General features: G+C 44.7%; 1 protein-coding gene across 5 annotated transcripts in view; it reads right to left on the reverse strand.

Moving 5' to 3' along the window:
- Positions 1-19366, reverse strand: part of dclk1a (doublecortin-like kinase 1a) — a 46115-nt gene that overhangs the window by 1005 nt on the left and 25744 nt on the right. For 2 of the 5 annotated variants that reach the window (XM_040151454.1, XM_040151453.1), the window contains exons 6-15: positions 16055-16149; positions 8087-8168; positions 7081-7253; positions 6273-6392; positions 4468-4614; positions 2583-2716; positions 2241-2318; positions 1919-2015; positions 1711-1791; positions 1487-1600 (exon numbers count right to left, since the gene is read on the reverse strand). In XM_040151454.1, coding sequence (XP_040007388.1) covers positions 1487-1600; positions 1711-1791; positions 1919-2015; positions 2241-2318; positions 2583-2716; positions 4468-4614; positions 6273-6392; positions 7081-7253; positions 8087-8168; positions 16055-16149 — 1121 coding nt within the window. Of the gene's footprint in view, positions 1-1150; positions 1225-1486; positions 1601-1710; positions 1792-1918; positions 2016-2240; positions 2319-2582; positions 2717-4467; positions 4615-6272; positions 6393-7080; positions 7254-8060; positions 8169-16054; positions 16150-19366 lie in introns of all 5 variants that reach the window. The other 3 variants (XM_040151451.1, XM_040151452.1, XM_040151450.1) reach the window with 3 other exon arrangements.

The raw sequence follows: 19366 nt of genomic DNA on the forward strand, positions 1-19366 counted from the left end.
CCTACACTAACGCCTTAAAACCGCCCCAGAAATGTAGGCTACAAATGAATGATTGTGGCTCTCTATAGCCAGTTAGTTACATTCTGTGACGATCTCGTGCACAAGCCAAGGTTTGCCAAAATAAGGCCCCTGGAGCCCCAGTATAATCACAATGGAGTCTGCACCAGATGGAAATGGAAAACTAACTGCCGTATCAAAATGGAAATAAAAAACAATCATTATAGTTGTAATTTCAATTTACATTCCATTAAAAAACTATTAAATTTATTTGTGAATGACTTACAAATTTCTTTTAGTCTTAATTACTCTATTTTAATTACATTAACAGCTTCATTTTGTTATCTAGAGTCTCTTTTTAATGCAAGACTAATACATTAAAATGTTGCATGCATTCATTTGTTATTAATTCTTTCATCTCTGATATTAATTCTTCTTATCGAAGTCCAGTTACAGACTTATATCAGCTAATGAGTTGCTTTATAAGTATAAACGCTTAAAACCATGACACTCTAGGTGCTCCGTAAATCAGTGGATGAAGTCACTTGACAGGGGGCAACGGGGGGGAGCTGAACAGTGTTAGTAGAAGCAGCCAGGTGGGGAGCATCACATCAAGCAAAAAAAAAATCACTGAAATTCGTTGAGACAAGCAAGGGACAGGGTTATTTCTTTGGAAAGGCAGCATTCACAAAGAAATGGCATGAACAAAAAGTGACTGTTACTCAGTGAAAACCTCAGCAACATCAGCTTGTCTACTTTGTTATCATAGAAATAGCTTTTATAAGACAGAAAAAAAATAGGGAAAACATTCACAAGATTATTCACAGAAATCCAGGAGACGCTGATATACAGTGACACAACGTGGAGGACAAGGCTTTAGCAAGAGACAGACAACAGCGATGCAGGTACTGTATGAAATCTGTTTCACAGCGAGCGAGGCACGAAAAGGGAAAGAAGCAAAAAGCCAAGCACAAAGATCACAAAGCAGGGACAACACGAAGCCTTCAAAGCAGCACAGCAGCAGCCTTTCAGCAGGGCAGCAGGCAGGGAGAGGGGAGATATCAGTTTCAGAGACGCTATTTTGGTTGTGTTTTGATTTCTCATAGGTTTATGACCATCTGCCCAGTTGTGTCACCATGGAAACCTGGCGTACCTTATCCAGTACATGGCCGGGTGCTGGTAGAAATCCAACGACCCAGATCTCTGCATAGAAAAGCTGTCATCCAACTGAATACAAAGAGAAACCGGCACAATCAATCTAAACACCAGATCAACAAAAAATACCAAAAGACACAAACTTCATTCAGAAAGTCGTATCTGTCTTCAGAAGCAGAGCAAATGAACTCGAGAAAAAGAAGCTTGCAGAAAACTAAACACTTCTGTAGAAACCATTTCAGCTTAGTGTAATAGGCACAGCTTTAGATGGACCAAACAATCTGTAGGACAAGTTGGCTTATGGGTACTTTAGTTTCTAGTAGTATTGACTTACAGAAATGACTGACACTCCTGCAGTGGTGTCGTTGACCTTCGGACTGGTGTTGAAGTGCTTCTTTATCTTCCCTGCCACTGACAACTGATGATCATTCTCACATAGAGCCTCATCCTGTATCAGCAAGGGAGGAGAGGGGAAAAAAATACAGTGTTTGAGGGGGAAATATTGCAACTGAACAGATGTGAGGGGCTGAATGAGCTCAATTTTAGCACCGCACTTACAGTGACCCAAGGGTGCTCTAGCACCTGGAGGGCAGAGTATCTCTGATCCACCTCCACCTCCAGCATAGATCGGATCAGCTCCTGCGGCAGCAAGCAAACGATAGGGAGTTTTTATTCCCTCTAAGTAAAGCGAATTTCCCCCCAACATGCGGCTCCATTCACAGTACACATAAAAACAGACAATGTCCAAACAGACGAAGATATTCACCTTGGCTGTCTCCGACACATTGTCCCAGTACGGTAGAGGGAATTCTAGTTGTCCCATTAGTATTTGATCAAAAAGCACTTCTTGATCGTCACTGCTCCTGCAAACAAACAATTTCCACATGAATGAGTGAGCATTCAAAACAAAGCAAAACACTGCTCTGATTGACAGTGTTTGCAGGAGAAAAGGTGCAGTATTACTAACAGCCATTGGGGGGACTCATACACAACACTCTGTGTGCAACGTTATTTCAAGAACGACTTTGATAGCAGCAAAAGTGAGAGTAGAATTTCTCTCGGGGGAGCAGCTCTTGCTGTTCGCTTACCCTCGAAAGGGTGGGAAACCACACAGTAGGATATAGGTGATGACTCCAGCTGCCCAGATGTCCACCTTAAGGCCATACCTGCACAAAGACAACGAAATGTGATGACTTCAAAGCAAAGACAGAGAAAAAGACAGGTCTTTGTAATGCAGACTAGCATCCTTTAAGACAAGATTCCTTAGCAATAATACAAAAGGTTACTCCCCTGTAACCAGCATCCCATCTGCATTAAGACATGACCGATAGACTGACCGTGAAATGAATCATTACATTAAAGGAGTAGTGTTTGCATAGCTGTCCACTGATTTGCCTATGTAACCTCAGCTCTGCGGCTGATACCCTTACCCTGTTTCTGCGATGATTTCAGGTGCTACATATGTCGGGGTCCCGCAGACAGTGTAGAGCGGTCCGTCCACCACAGTCGCCAAACCAAAGTCCCCCAGTTTCAGGCTTTTGCTTCCGTCTGCATGCTCATACACCTATGAACATAGAAAATACAAAAAAAAATAAATCTGTCAAATGTAGGATCTTAAATGGCTGAAACGATATAAGTATGATCTTGACTGTGGGACTAACAGCTCCTCTGTCTGGAGCTGCATAAACGGTACTCTTACTCTCGCATTTGGGTGTGTGTGAGAGTGTTGATCTGAAAAACGTGGCTACTGCGGAGAAGACTGATGCAGTCTAAGCCCTTCATATTCAGCGTCACCAGATCAAATCCGTGGGGGCACTGGGGGACAGCAACGTGTACTACTGTCTGCTCAACTGTCCTTTTTTTGATAGGACCACTGGGGGCACCAGAGTTTGAAATTTTCAAACCCAACACATGGGGGCTTTAAAAAAAAGTACAGACTTGGAGTGACTTGCAGTCAAGAGCTGCACCGGTGGAGAAGTAGTTCAATGTACTGTACATGTTAGAGTGTGTGTTTGTAATAGGGGGTGGACAAAATGATCATAGCACCTTATAATATAACTGCTGACAAACTATGACCATAAAGCTGATATAAACCATATTTTTATATTAACAGTTGGTCAGATTACTACTCTAAATGTATGTGAAAGGAGTCACTCTTAGTGACGAAGTATTGAGAATTATCCCCAACTGCTGTACCCTTCAGCACTGTGGAGCGTTTCAGTGTCTTTCAGCTCATTGTTTTGGGCTTCACCTCCCGCAGCTACAATGTTTTGGTTGACTCTCACAGTTCTCATCAGCGTCGTTTCCAGATGCAGCAGGCAGCTGTTAAAAAGCTTTCATAAACCCAGCCACAAAGTTGGCAGCTAGCAATAACTTTGTGATACATAGTAGACTATTTAGCAGCTACGGAGACAGATATTTCTAGCGGGCACTGGTGGAGAACAACACAGAGCTAAAAGGCGAGTGAATATTGGACCTACATTCAGTAGTTACTCCAAATGAATGCTAATGTTGCTCTGTGCCTGCTGAATGTTCACCATATCAACTTTGTACAGTGATAAAATGTCAATATTCAAAGCTTGTTGTGGTGCCCCCAAGTGGCAAAAAAAAAAAAAAAATCAACTACTACAGGTTTAAAAATTGACCATAAGGTTCGGCAAACTCCTCTCTGACGTCTAATTAAAATCGTGAACATACTTATTGTAAGGCTTTCAAACACAGTGTCAGGTGTTTTTAGTTGTTTTGTCCACCTGCTACACGATTCATGACAAATCTGCATATCATGTCCTATAAAATAAAGAAAGAGCACACAATAGTGAAGTTAATTTACAAGGAGCCAAAACGTCTTATTTAATTGAAACAGCCGGAAAGCCGAGAAAGGGAGGCAGAGTAGCAGAAACAAAAGAAAAGAAGCTGGGAACCCATCTTAGGTCAGTAGGGATGAACATCGCAACAGAGGCCACTCAATTATCCTTGGAGTGAAACATCTCTAAAGTCACTGCAGGTGAGAACCTCTTAGTCTGGTCTTTAATAATCAAATTTTGAAAGGACTGACTCAGGATTGAAGAAGGAGCAAAGAAGGGGATGAAAGGACGACAAGGAGGTCGACAGAAGGGAGACGAGGAAGGCTGGAGAGGGAGTGTGCGGGAGGTGTGAGGGCAGCAGGGATGAGTCATGTTTTTGCTCTGTGAGTGTCCGGAGTGAGTGATGTTACTTCACTGCTCATTCAGAAAGGAGGGACCTAGAGAGGGAGAGAAGAGGGAGACTCTACTGCGGCACGTTACATGACCACGTAGACACTCTGTGTGAACTCACCAGCAGGTTCTCGGGCTTGATGTCTCTGTGCACAATGTTGAGGCTGTGGAGGTATTTGATGGCGTTGGCCAGATTGTAGAGCATGCCACTGGCGTCTCTCTCTGTGTATCTGTTGGCAGAGGTGATGGCATCGAACAGATCTCCCCCCTGTGGACAAATCACGGCGAACGGGGTGGGCTGTCAGTAATAGGAACAACGTCACGAGAGTTTCTTTGGCGCTTTCAAAAAGCATAACTTGACACATTCACTTCCAAGTTCTTCGCACTCGCTCATCTTTTCTGCTGAAAAGAGTTTTTCGGCGAAAAAGTTGATTTAGTAGCGAGGGTTTTCGTCTGCTCAGCAGCTGGAGGGGTAAACTGTGTCCTCATTCCTCACCTTAGTTGAAACATCTCCTCCTCCTGTCTTAAATATTTCCCTTTCATTTTAATTTTTTCCTTTAATTTACCCATTCCTCTTTTCTCCCAGGCATTTTCTTTGTCTCAGTTGCTCATATGTTTCATTCTGTCTTAATCTCACCCTCCTCTCACCTGTTTGTGTCTCTCTCTCTCTCTCTCTCCGATCCTCTTTGTGTCTCTCTCCCCGAGGGGACTAAGTGGAACAGAGGCTTAAAATAGGGCTGAATGTCTTTCTCTCCCTGCACAGACTCAGACACACTGTCAGCATCCGACATGCACAGCAACAGTTATTTAAATATGAGCACTGTCGAATCCCACAGCTCAGCCACTAAGCAATGCATTTGCACTTCTCTACCTCCTCTTTGTGGCCAAAAGTATGTGGACACCCAAACCTCACACCTACTGTACATGTGATTGTCTAACATCTCATTCCAAAAGCATGGATATTAACATGCTGCTATAAGATCCTCCAACTTCTTTGGAGGCTTCTTGTGAAGGTCGGCCACTGATGTTGGGTGAAGAAGCCTGGCTCACACTCAGGATCCCAAAGGTTTAACTGGCTTCTGTACAAGCCAGTTAAATTCTTCCACATCATATTAAAAAAAAACAAAAAACATCTCTTTACGGGTGTCTCTTATTGAAACAGGAACGGACCTTCTGAAAACCGGTGCCTCGAAGTTGGGCGCACACTACTGTCTGAAATATCGGTGTATGTCGCATTATGTTTTCCCTTAATTGAAACTAAGGGAACTACCCAAAAACCAAAAGCAGACAAAACTTTCTGGACACAATACTTTTGGCTATATTTTGCACCATCTCTCTCTCTCACTCGCTGCTCTTACCCTTTGCCTCCCCTTCCAATGCGCCCATCTGTCTCTCTCCCTCTCTCAATCCCTTTCACTTTCCACCTCATTCATCCACAGCCTCCTCTCGGTCCTCCTACTTTGGACACGCTCACACGTACACACATTTTCTCCCACAGATTGCCTCTCATCTATATTCTGTAGTACTCCACACCACAACACGAACAGATGGATCACATTTCTGGCTCCTGAATTATGCACAAATATTTCTTGACTCAGAGAGCAAGAGAGACTGAAGAATGTGAACACACGAGCGCTGCAGGCCATAGACTGATTCTCTCGATCCCACAATGTGTGACTGGTTTGAATTCATCATTTGCTTCACCGGATGAATGTTGCTGCCCTGCCTCCGTCGCCAACTCTGCCAAACCTGCTCCTCTCTGTCGCTCTCAAGCTGGAGATAATGATCACCATCATATACAGAGAATAGTTGGATCCACTATCTCAGACGAGCAGAATGTCTCGGCCTGCCCCCTAACCGGAACAGACGACGCACCGACACATAGAAAGAAAGAGGTAAATACGGCATACAAACATGGACACACACCTTGACCAGCTCCATGACCAGGTAGAGTTCATTGTAAGTGTCCACTTCCTCTATGAGCAGGACAATATTTGGATGTTTGACCCTACGGAGGATGGCCACCTCGTTCTGGATCATGTGCTCCTGGAACAAGAATTAAAATGAATTCGAACAACATGAAAGGAATATTGCCCTGGAGAGTAACGTAATATGAGGGTGAAACGCGGCTTTTGCTGCCCTCTGTGGTTGAAAGTTTCAAGTCTGTCCCACCTCTGTCGGTGTGATGGGTGTGGTCAGAAGTGCGCTCTGTTGCATCTTGCAACTACTGGCCAACAGTGCTGTCGCAATGTACTCGCACACCCTGGAGTGTACACTTCTACATCACTGTAGAGCTGCTAAGTTAAGCCACTGGAGGTTAGCGAATACAAGCTTTTCAGTTGGTGTTAAGTTGCTCTTTAAGTGAAAAGCAATAATACACGCCTCACTTTTAAGATTAGATAAAATGAAGGATTAAATGCTCTTTTATGGTTTGAGAAAATTCTGTTATTTCTTGAGCCCATAAAACTGAACTAAATTATTTAAGACGCGGACTGCACAGAGCTTTGTTGTTTTTCTTAGTTCTTAGTTTTTCTTGGCTATTCGTTAGTTTTATTGAAATTGAAAAGATTGGTCTAGAAAAGACTCTCTTTCGTACATAGAGTATACTTCAGCAGTTTCCAACACACGTAATCTTACTTTTTACACGTGTAACATTTAGGTAAAGCAACAGTACATCTACCTGTTCGGTGGATGCTTTTGCTTTAGGAGTCGTAGTTTGTAGAGGTTTGTTTACCTTGCCTCTGCATTTGCCCTTGTTGATGATCTTCAGAGCGTACTCCCGTCCTGTGGAGTGCTCCACACACTCTCGGACCACTGCGAAGTTCCCGTCGCCCAACATGCGTCCCACCTTGTAGCGGTCTGATATGTAGGACGGCACAGCTGGAACCTCATCGACTAGAACCTCAGCTGCAGGGAGGGAGCACAAGGTTTAGAGCAGCCGAGGGACTGAATGCAAACCACTTTACACTTGTTCACTTCAGTGTTTTGTACAGTTTCGTCGGACTGATAAGAACTCATTGTATACCCACAAGGTAAGAACAGAGGACATGGCAAGTCTAGTTAAAGGCTATTGCATGAGCCTCACGGTTCAGGGTTTTAACCTGTTGATTGGGGCCTTTCTGTGTGGAGTTTGCATGTTCTCCCTGCGTTGGTTTCCTCCCACAGTCCAAAGACATGCCGGTTAATTGGCGACTCCAAATTGATTTAAACATATAAGCACTATCAGCCATATATCATTTAATCAATGATGCTTTTTTTAAATTCAATGTCACAGCCAATGGGGGCTCTAGTTACATCCCACCCGGGGACATTTTGTCACACTAAGGCTCTGCAGAGTGGTCTGCAAAGGGTATCAAGCTGGCAAATGTAAAAGTAAATGCTGAACCAACTGGTAAATCAAAGTGATTTACCAGGTTTACCATAAATATATGCAATGCACGTTCAGTTAAATATTAATTTATGCGTTGATTTACAACACTTGAGGAGGTTCCCTGGCTCCTCTATAAGTGAATAAAATCAGAGGTAAATGTCACATGATATTAAGAGTTCCCTGACTCAAAGAGGTGCTGAGAAAAGGATGTACAAATCAAAAGAACGCTGACACGGGAGAGATGACTGAAAGAGAGAGGGATCCATCAAAGGCCATGAACGTGAGTCAGTCATCCAGGATTTTTGCAAGTACATCGCCTTTTCCCACTGATGGACAGATGGGACCTTCTTGTAACATAAAGTTTCCTCACCTTCGGTAACAAGTCCATCCCCATCTTCCACCGAGCTGGAAACTTTAGCGGAAGACAGAGAGGTGGAAGAGCCCTGGGACCCCTGCAGAGAGGGAGAGGGGTAGGTAATCGTTTTAATCGGTAGTGACGCCCAAATTAGGTTGTAAATCCAGCTCACGCTCAACAAAATACAATAAAACAGTCCCTTCTACAACAATCCAAGCCGGAACCATTACATACAATGAGGAGAAGAAATGGACAAAGGGGCATTGTGCAACTCATCTCAGCCTCAGAACATCCTTAAGTCTGTCTTTGTGTCGTGCTGCCTGTGTTGTGTGCACACTGTGCCCAGCCAAAACAGATTTACTTAAGCTACTGAGCTGAATATAAACTAGTTTCTTATTCAGCAAACCACCTGTGTGTTGGCACGTTGGACAGACCGACGCAGACGGAGCGCATCCTAATAAGCTCCTCTCCATTCACAGATCTTTAATTCCTGTCTAATTGCACCCTCCTTTCACTCCTCACTTTTATGCTTTAATAACACATGAAAATACGGGTTTCGGTGACACTAATAAAGGTGGATGAATACTACCTTTCATCTGGCTGGTAAGTAGGGGGTCATTAAGGGGAAAGAGCGTGGCTCCGATGCGGCGTCTGCATCTATCTACAGAAAAAAAATCATTAAGCCCTCCACCTCGTAACCCTCTGTCTGGTTGTCATGGAAGCAACAAGGCTGGGGATCAAGCATCTGGTCGGGACTGTAACAGAGAATCTACCCTTCTCCTATTTCTATCTTTTCTCCACTCCTGTCCATCTTTCTGTTCTCCTTTCCTCCAAAATCTGTTCAAGGTTTCAAATTCTTTTACTACATTTGGACAATTTGGTTATTCTTCCCTTGAATCTTCATTTCCAAGATTTGTTAAGTGTTCAACATCCAACTTTTCTTTTCTGACTTCCCTTTGTCTCCTCTCTTCTCCCCTCTGCTCGGATTCTTCTCTCCCGCCTCCCAGTCGGCCCTGAAGCCACAGCAGTTAAGACCTTTGGGGTCTGGAGGTTTCCAGTACTCGAATATGTCCCACAGGTGCAACTGGCACATATAGCCTTGCCATCACAGTTTTTCTAAAATAAAAGCAGGGCCCTTTGGTAGATGTGGATTATTAACAAGTGCAGTTTGCTCTGTAAATGGCCTGCACTATTAGTGTGATGCATGAGCCAGTCTCCATGTACAACTTGCCTGAAATGTTGAACCTTCAGAGAGCGATGCATCAGCAGTTTATTAGCGACCACGTCTAACTAATGTTGGCTAGCAGAGGATACATTTTTCTTTCAGCCCCCGTTTTAGCGCAGGTGTAGCCAGACCCGTTTTTTAGAAGCCCTCTCATGATGAATTCACACCACATAGTATAAGTCCCACACCGTTCAGTCCTGACTCCTTGGAGGGAAATGAGATTTTAAACATGCTGCTGAAGTAACGGATGCTGGCCACTGTTGTGATAATAACGCAGCAAGCGTTTCAAACAGGGTGATGTGTTAAAGGAGGAAAAATGTGCCATCAAAGTTTGGCAAAACAAAACTTCCGTGTCAAATGTCGCAGACCTTGCCTCTGATTTGCTGAGAACAGATCTTGGTTTATGATTTAATTTTCTCTCAAACCGGCATCATGTGAAGCTCTTATTTCTATGGTCTCCTGACAGCCTGTGATACGCCCTGGAAAGTTCGCTGTCAGAGAGGCAAAGGCCACCCATCGTAACGGCTTAGATCTGAAAACTATTTACAGAGCCGAGCTGCCCTATATCACTGCCCAAGTAGCTGTCAGCTCTCTTACTCATCTCTACCGCTGTGACCTGAAAGTCACCCAGGTGAGCGTAGCTGTGAGTCAGGGTGGAGTTTGGTTTATGTAATGATGTTTTTTGGTCAGGCACTCATCCCGGAACAAGGAAACCGCCTTAATACCCTTAAAGCCAATGACCCTCCTGTGCTTAATCTCCAAAACATCCTTCTGCTCCTTTATGTTCTAAGCCCGACGCGTATATTTACTCCTCGTGCTCGCTTATCTCACACCCGGCCCCGTCGTCTGATCGCTTTCCCGCTTTGAACTCCTATCTCTCTTCCTGCCACCGAGGGAAACAAAATACTGTTGCTATGGAAACTGCTCACAGAGAGGAGAGAGGCAGCTTATGAGACTTCCAGTGTGGAAACAGAAGCCTATATATGGCCATTTCCTGTCTGAGGGCTTGGGAGGTGGGTTCAACCTTCTATGAAAATGGTGTCTCTCTTTCCCTGTGTGAAAAACTATGAGACAGATGGAATGACAGACAGAGAGAGAAAGGGACTGAGAGAGAGAGAGGAAAACGAAGAGATAGGAAGAAAGATGTATGGAGTCTGCTGTGGTTGATATTGATCATTAGATTTGGCAGGAACTGTCTTGTTATTGTTAGCGCACCCAGCTTTCTCCCTGTTGCACAATAGGACATAAACTATTCCTAGCGCCACATCTCTACACTTTTGGTCTGGCTATGACTCACACCGCTAAAAAACACACTGACAAACCTTTTACATCATGGCTGGAGCCACTGCTCTTCAAACCCGCAAGGGCAACACTCAGGGGCTGAATACTGATCAGCGCGTGAATAGGAATTAAGCAGGATGTCCGCGGTTGACCTCAAATGTGGAGCGCCATCTCACAAGCAGATGCGCAGCAGTAGGAATAACGATTTATTCTGTGGTTGAAAAGGAAGTCTGTCAACTGTAGAATTCAGCATTAAAAATGCCCCACACATTTACATAACCAACTTAAGAGTAATGCTAGCCTTGTCCTCAATGCCCCTGTTTGAGGCGGATTACGCCACACATCCTAAAGCCTTCTCTCTCTCCGTCCCTTAAGCTGGGGGAGACAAACCTCTTCTCCAGCGGCATTTCTTGTCACTTTCGCTGTCACGCAGTTCCCAACAAAGCAGGATTTATTGGTGTTTGCGTCAGAGGAAAAAATCTAATAAGATTTGATAGAAATGGGGTACTTTGTTTTGTCCCAAGTTCCTACTTTATCTCTCATGAGAACACACGGTACAGGAGATAATATTTCTTGGCTCTTATTTTGGTGTCTAGACAGACAGGAAACATAATCTATTTGACTCTTATCTGAAGAGATCAACAGTGTTTGGGGGATTCTGTCTTTTCTGGTCTGCCAGTTGGACACAGGGAAGTTTTTCTGATGGACTGCAATCCTGGGGAAGCACAGGAACGTGATTAAATGCTTCAGGGAACATTAAAAACTGTGAAGGAGACTTGGGCTGCCTCATCAAAAACAAAGGAGAACCACTGATAAACGTGTATTTTAAAGACAATCGTCATCATCGTAATTATGCACCATCTACCGAAAATGATCTCTGTATCTGTTTTTGTATGTGATGAACACAACGAACAACTGTTAATCAACACAAATGAAGAGCATGAGAATTTAAAAACAAAAACAAAAAAAAACACACAAAATGAAAATGAAATGACAATGAATTTAATGACATCAACAAATAGAAATGAATACATTTAACAAAGAAAATACAAACAGAAAACAAATGAGCCGTGAAGAGCTAGCAGCCTTACATCAGAAAACCACAATATGTAGATGATGGAGCAGATGATCAATTATAATTTGCCACAGACAATTTTCATATTTACATGTCTTTCATGTATATAAATAGCAGTGCAAAAAGTACCCTGAAGCCCTCTGCAAAATGTTACGTTATCGATTTTTGGATTTTATACAGATCTGTAAATATGAGCCAGATCGGAATCATTCGCGAATAATTTCAAGGAATAAAATGTTCAAGAAACAATGTTTAAGCTTTAAAATTGCCACTGCACTTTCCATCATTTCCCCCGTTTCCTCATGTGCTGCAGCCAGTCTTTTTGGCAGTCACAGGAACAAAATTGAACGAGCCACCTAATGACATCAACACAACATGAAATAGGAAATATAATACAGACAAATAACAAATACAATCTTTAGTAACAACACACTCACATGGATGAGATGAGACGATAATTAACAAGTTCATAATACGCACATTCATCTTCAGCCTGCTCTCTCTCTCTCTCTCTCTCTCACACACACACACACACACACAAACACACACACACATACACACATACACATAATTAAATTATGAATCACCCAACACAAAATATGGACGATAAGAATGAGAGATGGAGCATGCAATTCAGTGGATTATGCACATGAATAACTCAATGGCGAGAGGAGGATATAGGTGACATACTACGGTTAGCAATTAGCACTTTCTTTCTCTCGTACACGCACACAAGCAGCTACCTGACTGTATCAGAGTTGTTGTACTGGAATTACAGACCATCTGTTTGTCTTGTCTTCAGCCTGACAGTCAGTTCTCTCTGCGTACTGTCTTTTTGTTTTTTTAACGATTTATTTCCCTGCCTGTGATTTTCACATCTAATGGAGCGAACAGAGAGGGAAGAGCCGCGACCTTGCCGGCTCACTCAATTCATCTCTTATGTGCTTTAAACAAGACATTGACGGAAAATAAAATTCAGGGTTTGTGTCTGCGTGGATGCATGTGTCTGTAGGTTTAATAATAAATATTAAAGCAAGACGAATATGGAAAGCTAGGGTGCTCTTAGTGAGGCAAGTGGCCATAAAAAGACTATAGGGCGAAGAGGGCGATGCATGACTTCATGAATGTAGACCATCTTTTTATGCTTCTGTTGCTAATTCATAAAAAATGGGTCACACTAGCATGCACCAACCGTATACAACTGTGCACAAATGGCGATTTCATGTATAAAAGTGTTTCCACTGAAGCCTACACGAATTTACAAGTGATTCTCTGTGCAATGTTTATGAAGATGTGTGCACGTCTGTATGCTTGCAGCTATGTATGTGTGAAAGTGGAAGGAAAAAGCCATGGCGCAATGCTATGTCTGTATATTCTGGTCGGGGAAAGAGGTTAAGATCATCTGAGCTGTGCGAGCAACCTACTTCAGGCAGAAAAGTGCCTCGAGTGTTTAAATGCAGGGTGGGGAGAGGTCAGCTGTTTAAATGCAATACTCGGCAGTAGGTCACTGAGGCTCCGTGGCTGCTTAGGACATGTATTTGTGGAAGCTTTCAGTGTTTTATTAGCTGAAATGCGATTTTTGAGCGCCAGATGTTCTTTTAAGAACACAGATGTTAAAAATTCAGGTTTCAATATAAGGAAAAGGGTCATATCTGAGTCATGCTTTGGTTAGATTGAGTTATGCACTTTAGGCACATCATTGAGAAAGGTACTCACTTGCCATTGTAAGCATAAAAATAACAGGATTAGACTTTGTGTACACTATACTTATGATTATTCAAGCATGTTTACACAGAGGTAACATAGTAGGAGAGAAAATATGAAAATGTAGTGTCAGGAACTTGGCGCCTACTTCTCAAAGAAGCTTAGAATTAATCTACAAGGGAAAAGATGAAATATAATTTCTCCCTGTGAAGTTAATACTCTTTTATATGGGGAAGTGAGAGGGGGGTGGGTGGGGGTGAGTGAGAATTGATGGGAGCTGGAGTGAGAGAAAAATTAGAAACTGTCAGGGATGGGAAGGGAGTGAGGGAGAGTCAGTAGCAGGGCGGATAGAAGAAGTAAGAAGTGCAGGAGAGAATTACATCGTAATATGGCTGAAGAGTGTGAAGCTGCAGAGTGGAGAGGAGAGATAATGGGGCTTCCTCCCTTCCTTCCAGCCAAGCCATTGCAGGCTTAGCACGGAGTGTGAGCAAGGACAAAGCCTGGAATAATCTCTGGTTGAGAAATACACACTCAACTTGTTGTTGTGTAACACTAGATTTTGACTGCTGTACCGCTGAGGTCAGAACTGCACCACAGAGCTCATTTGTGAAGGCCAGTGTTTGATGAGAAAAGTGGGTGGAAAAAAAAAAAAAAAAAGAGTGTTAACTCTCCTTCACCTCTCAAACCCCGGCTGTTCAGGATCTCACTCTGAAACTGTGGAAATTAACTGAGAGGAAAGAACAGAGCAGCAGAAAACTGAGCACTTTAATTATCTACATTAACTGCCCTGCCTTTATTCATTCAGCGAGAAACAGACAGAAAGAGGGAGAGTTTATAAATGTGTGCACTTCCCAACCCCATTTCCCTTTCAACACTGAAATCTATGGTGACCCACTTCCAGTATACAGACGACCGTGGACGCTCCCGCGCACCTTTGCTCTGCTCTCAGTAGCCACAGCCCAAATCTGACCTGTTCCCGTTGCCTCGTTTGACCTTCGCGTCCCACCGATGCAACCCCACCACTGATGGATTCACAAGCCCGAGGGCCAGACTCTCCGCCATCCGTGAATTCTCCCTGGCAAATCGCACGCGGCACGAGACTGCGGCCACTGAGCGCAAGAAATGAATTCTTCACGCTGTAGTGATTTCAGTCTATGCAGTCACTCGTACGCACTCATGCACAAGTAATTCACAACCACTCGATCGACTGCGACCACGTTTTCGCCTTCTCTTCCCTTAAAAAAAAAAAAAAAAAAAAGTGTTGTGCCTGCACCAATGAATATCTAAATAATTACAAAATAAATAATAGCTGCGCCCCTGCTGTCGGAGTTGAACAGCGGTACACACATGCAGCGGGCTTTCAGTCGGTATGCTTGAGAAGAACACAAGCGGCATGCGGGTGGGAGCCCATATGAATGCATCACAGGTTCACATACTGCTGCGTCTGTACGCGGGCGAGCTGAGCTGAGCGTGAGAGTGTTTGTTTTACGACGGAGAGGGGAACTAAATCAGCAACAGGTTAAAGAGCTGCTGCGAGAAAAAAGGGCGCCTTATTAGGACCGAGGCCGGTATTAAAAACTCACCATCATCACCGGCAAGGACCGCTTTGCCACACACTTTTGATCTTCGACACGCATGCACGCACGCCACACAGACACGCGACACCCCGTACGCGAACTCGGCCTCCGGAAATGTGGAATGCAAGGTTTTCCATTTGAGTTGCATGCTCCTGCTCTGCACAGTAGTATTTGCTCCACAGTAACTACAAGCTTTACAGTGTACACAGTGAGTTTGCATCTTAGATCCTTTCTCCCGTTAGCTACAAAAAAAAAAAAAAGATAAAGAGTTGAGATGTGTTAACAGGGCTTTTTTTTAAACCAGGGCCAATAACTGAGTGCTTGAGAAAAAGGCCCAAAATAATCAACTTGACTGGTATAAAATGTTTCTTTCGAATGTGTTTTACACAACAGGACATGTACAAAATGACACGACTTGATTAAAAAAAAAAAAAGAAAAAAGTCATCCTTGATGAGCAGATCAATACTGTTTGGGTCCTTTCTTATGCTCACATGCAGCAAAGCACTGCCTGGTAGCTAACAGTGGATGCAAACAAATTTTTACAGGCTTGAGGATTGGAGCGGGCCGCTGATAAGAGCCAATCGTCGGTCTCATCTTTAGATCAGATATTGCACAAATTAGTAACTGACAGATCGGGTCACCTCCGAAAGTCGGCGACAGCATCGTTCTTTGTTGAGCTACCACAGGCAGATGGAGTTCTACAGGTCAGCATGTGCGGGCACGTGACAGAAAACCAGCAGGAAAATGGGGGGGGGGGGGTTTGCCCTTGGAATCTATCAACACTGGATAAAAGTTGCAACATTTGGGGATCCTAACATGAGCCTGCCATTCTTGGAATCCCAGAGCGGCGTCGCGCGAGGTCAAAGGTCAACGCCTTTCTGAGACACTAAAGATGTCGGGACGTTGCGGTTCCTTCGTGTTCTAGCAACTCTAAGATGTGGTCGGCCTATGCTCAGTCACAGCTTTGTCCTTTTCCTGAGAACATAGAGGGAATGTGTTATAGATTTAGTGTCACTAAAAGTTAAGGGTGACTGTTTGTGTGTGTGTGTGTGTGTGTGTGTGTGTGTGTGTGTGTGTGTGTGTGTTTGTGTGCGTGCGTGCCCGTGTAGTCTTGTCTTACCCGACGTTGGCTGAGGCTGCCCGGGCTGGTCGGGGAGGGGCTGGGAGATTTTCCCGAATGAGGAGTGGACAGCTGACTGGCCGGCGTCCCGTTCACTGGAGGGAGAAAATGAAAGAGGAAATGGAGCAGGGTGGATGACGGGGGTGAACACCGGGACAGAAATACTGAAATAGATTAACCTTTCGGTGCGGACGCATATTTTTTTTCTCGAAACAGTGATATTTTTGAGTGTTCATGTGTGCGGCCCACGTTTCCGCCCTCAGCAACTCTCCATTCACATGAATGAGCCGGAGGAGGAAGAGGAGGAGGAGGAGGAGGACAAGAGGGGGAGTAAGAGAGAGAGAGGAAAAGAGCACCGAGGTTCAGGGTGCTCTTTTTTTTTTAACTTCTGCCAAAATACAAATCCGGTTGATCCAAATCTCCCTGAAACAAGTCGGTTGTACCTGAGCCTTTTGAAACACGCTACACTAGCAACTACAACATGTTTCGGGCTTCAAACCCACGGCTGGAGGTCAACACACAACACCGGGCCGTCCTCATTTTCATCCCCCTGTTTAAATGCACTTGTGACCTCAGCTGGGTCTCCTTCTCCGGCTGCAGCACGGAACACAGCACACACACACACAAAAAAAAAACCTGCAGCATCACCTCATTAATCAAGAGGGTTAGATTCATCGGAGCTGCACCCGAATCCTGTGTGTGGTCAAGCAAGAAGCCAGATATAAAAATAAAAAAAATGAATAAATAAACAAAGAGCATCATTAACCTGCACACAAAACCGAGGACGTGGGTTGTTGGGTTTGGGCGACAAGTCACAGCCTCACCTCAGAGTCGACTGAACGTTGCCCTGACTGAACTACAGGTCTATGAAACGGCAGTAGTTGGAGATACAACAAACGGGAAATGAAACTACTGCTTAATCCCGACCCGAAATCCATCACTCGGTCCCCTGTCTTCTGCCCCTGCCCGGCCTCTTTCTTTAATTATAATGTACTAGCCTACAGCCGTAAGTATTGCCGCGTGTCAACGACGTTTCAGTCGCAGTCTCGGACCCAGGGACATTTCCAGGTCCTGGTTGTTGCAGCAGAGAAATGAAACCTGTGGGAACGGAGTGGTGCAACCTTCACTGTATAGCCTCATGTTTGTTTGTTTGTTTGTTTGTTTGTTTGCCCCCCCCGCAGAGATCAAAGAACTTTCTGAATTATTCAAGACAAAGAAGACGAAGCCCACAGCGGGCTGTACACAAGTAGCTGTCAATTCTCCGAGCGCGACGCGGAAAACTGAAAGGCGAGAAGAAAAAAAACCGCTTTCGGTTTCACCGGTTTCCCGGACACCTTCATTGATGAAATTCGGCATCGGCGCTGCGCGCGCGCGCGGGCGCGCGGGCGGACGCTCCGCTCCTGCCGGTTTAACGACGGCGAGCGTTAACAGCGTCCGCAGACCGACGACCGTCTCCCGCCCGACCGCCACCTCGTACTGACACCAAATCGCGGCGCGAGAAGTCTCAAAGCCAGCGGGGGGAAAAACGGCGTTTCACAAAATGTCGTTTTTCAGGTTTTTCCTACCTTCCACTTCCAGCATGACGAAAAAAAACACAGTGATAATCCACAGCGGGGTAGAGAGAAGATGGAGAAGAAGAGGAGGAAGAAGAAGAAGAAGAAGAAGAAGGAGGAGGAGGAGGAGGAGGAGAAGAAGAAGAACAGCACCTCTGTTCGCGCTCGGCCCGAGTGTGATAGTAAACTGTGGTGAATGGGAGCGACGGAGCAGCGCTGTACTACACGGAGAGGCGGGGAGGCTGCTTGCGCAAACTCTGACGCGCACCGGGGACAGAGAGAGAGAGAGAGGGGGGGGGGGGCGGAAGGAAAAAGTAAAAAAATCACTTCTGTGATTCTGATATCTTGGTGATGTTTTTGTTTTTTTTTACGCAGGGAAAACTATGCTGGGAGAGGAACTGGGAGAAGGAGATGTTAGTCCAGAATTAGAGAGAGTGATGAACAGAGAGGGTGGGGGTGGGCTGGGGGGAAGGTCAAGGGTCGCGTTATTACGGTTCACCCTGAGGGGAAACATGGGTGCTAGTACCACATTTCATGGTGACACGCCCAACAGTTGTTGCCGCTTCAGTCCAAACCGGAGAGGCCAACCTCATGGTGGCGTAGAGGGAAAAGTCAGGGGTTCACCAGAGAGGGGGAGGCTGAATGTCTGCACAGAATCTCGTGGCAATCCATCCGATGGCTGTCGAGACATTTCAGTCCGGACTAAAGTGCCGGATCGACTGATGGCCCCGCTCGGACAACCCTGGAGCCATGATGCTGGCGTGGCAAAAAAAACAAACAAAAAAAACAAAACAATCCAACGTATGCTCCACTGGCGTTGGTAACACGACGCATAAACAGTGCTGACACCGCGCTTGAATGTGGCCCCGGCGCACCTCTTCGATGGGAAAAAGACTAAAAAACCGTTGGCGAGCAACACGTTCAACACGTTAGCTGCGAACGTCAAAAAAAAAAAAACTCTGGCGAGCTATATGGGTCAACACATACAGAATATACAAGACTTTCTACTCAATATTGTCAAAATGACCATATTAAGTAGAAAAGACTAAATACGTAACAGTCTTAATGGATTAATGAGTCTTAATGACGGGCCAATCACATCCTTCCCTGTACATCTTTTACGTGCTCCATGTCACACATGTATATTATCACACCTGTATTTTTAAGAACCACACCTTACCATAGTGTATAGTAACAATGGAACAGGTATAATGGCAAACACATACGGCCCTTAATACAAACACACGATCACATACGGAAGTTCATGCATGTCCCGCGAAGGGCCGCCCAAAAGGTCTTCTGGGAAAATTCAGCACAGTGACTTTAGCAGAGACCGTGCCGCCTCATGATGCACGTTTCGGTAGGATTGCTCTTATAAAACAGGGCAAAAAAAATAAATAAAAACCCAGTCAAGCCTCACAAATTTTGAAAGGACACAAGAGCGGAAAGTGGTAACACAGTGCTGTTTCACAAACACAAAGCTGTCATTATCTCGCCTTTAGTGCAAATATCAGTACGGCACTGGCCTTGAATTTGGCTTTTCCCTTTCAGCCTTTGTTATTTGTTACGCTCCCTGTGCTCACTTGGTTTCGGAAAGTGCCTTCGTACCCTTCATCGGTAGGTTGTTTTTTTTTTTAGAGCGGGGAAAAGTGGCAAAGGCTGCAAGACACCGTGCGACCCAAGTTCAGGAAGTGTCGCGGCCGGCGGCCGATCCTCCGGAGGTGACACTGGAGACTCACTTGTGGGCCCGCTGCCCGGC

Source organism: Xiphias gladius, chromosome 17 (genome assembly GCF_016859285.1).
Source record: "Xiphias gladius isolate SHS-SW01 ecotype Sanya breed wild chromosome 17, ASM1685928v1, whole genome shotgun sequence".
Classification (NCBI taxonomy): domain Eukaryota; kingdom Metazoa; phylum Chordata; class Actinopteri; order Istiophoriformes; family Xiphiidae; genus Xiphias; species Xiphias gladius.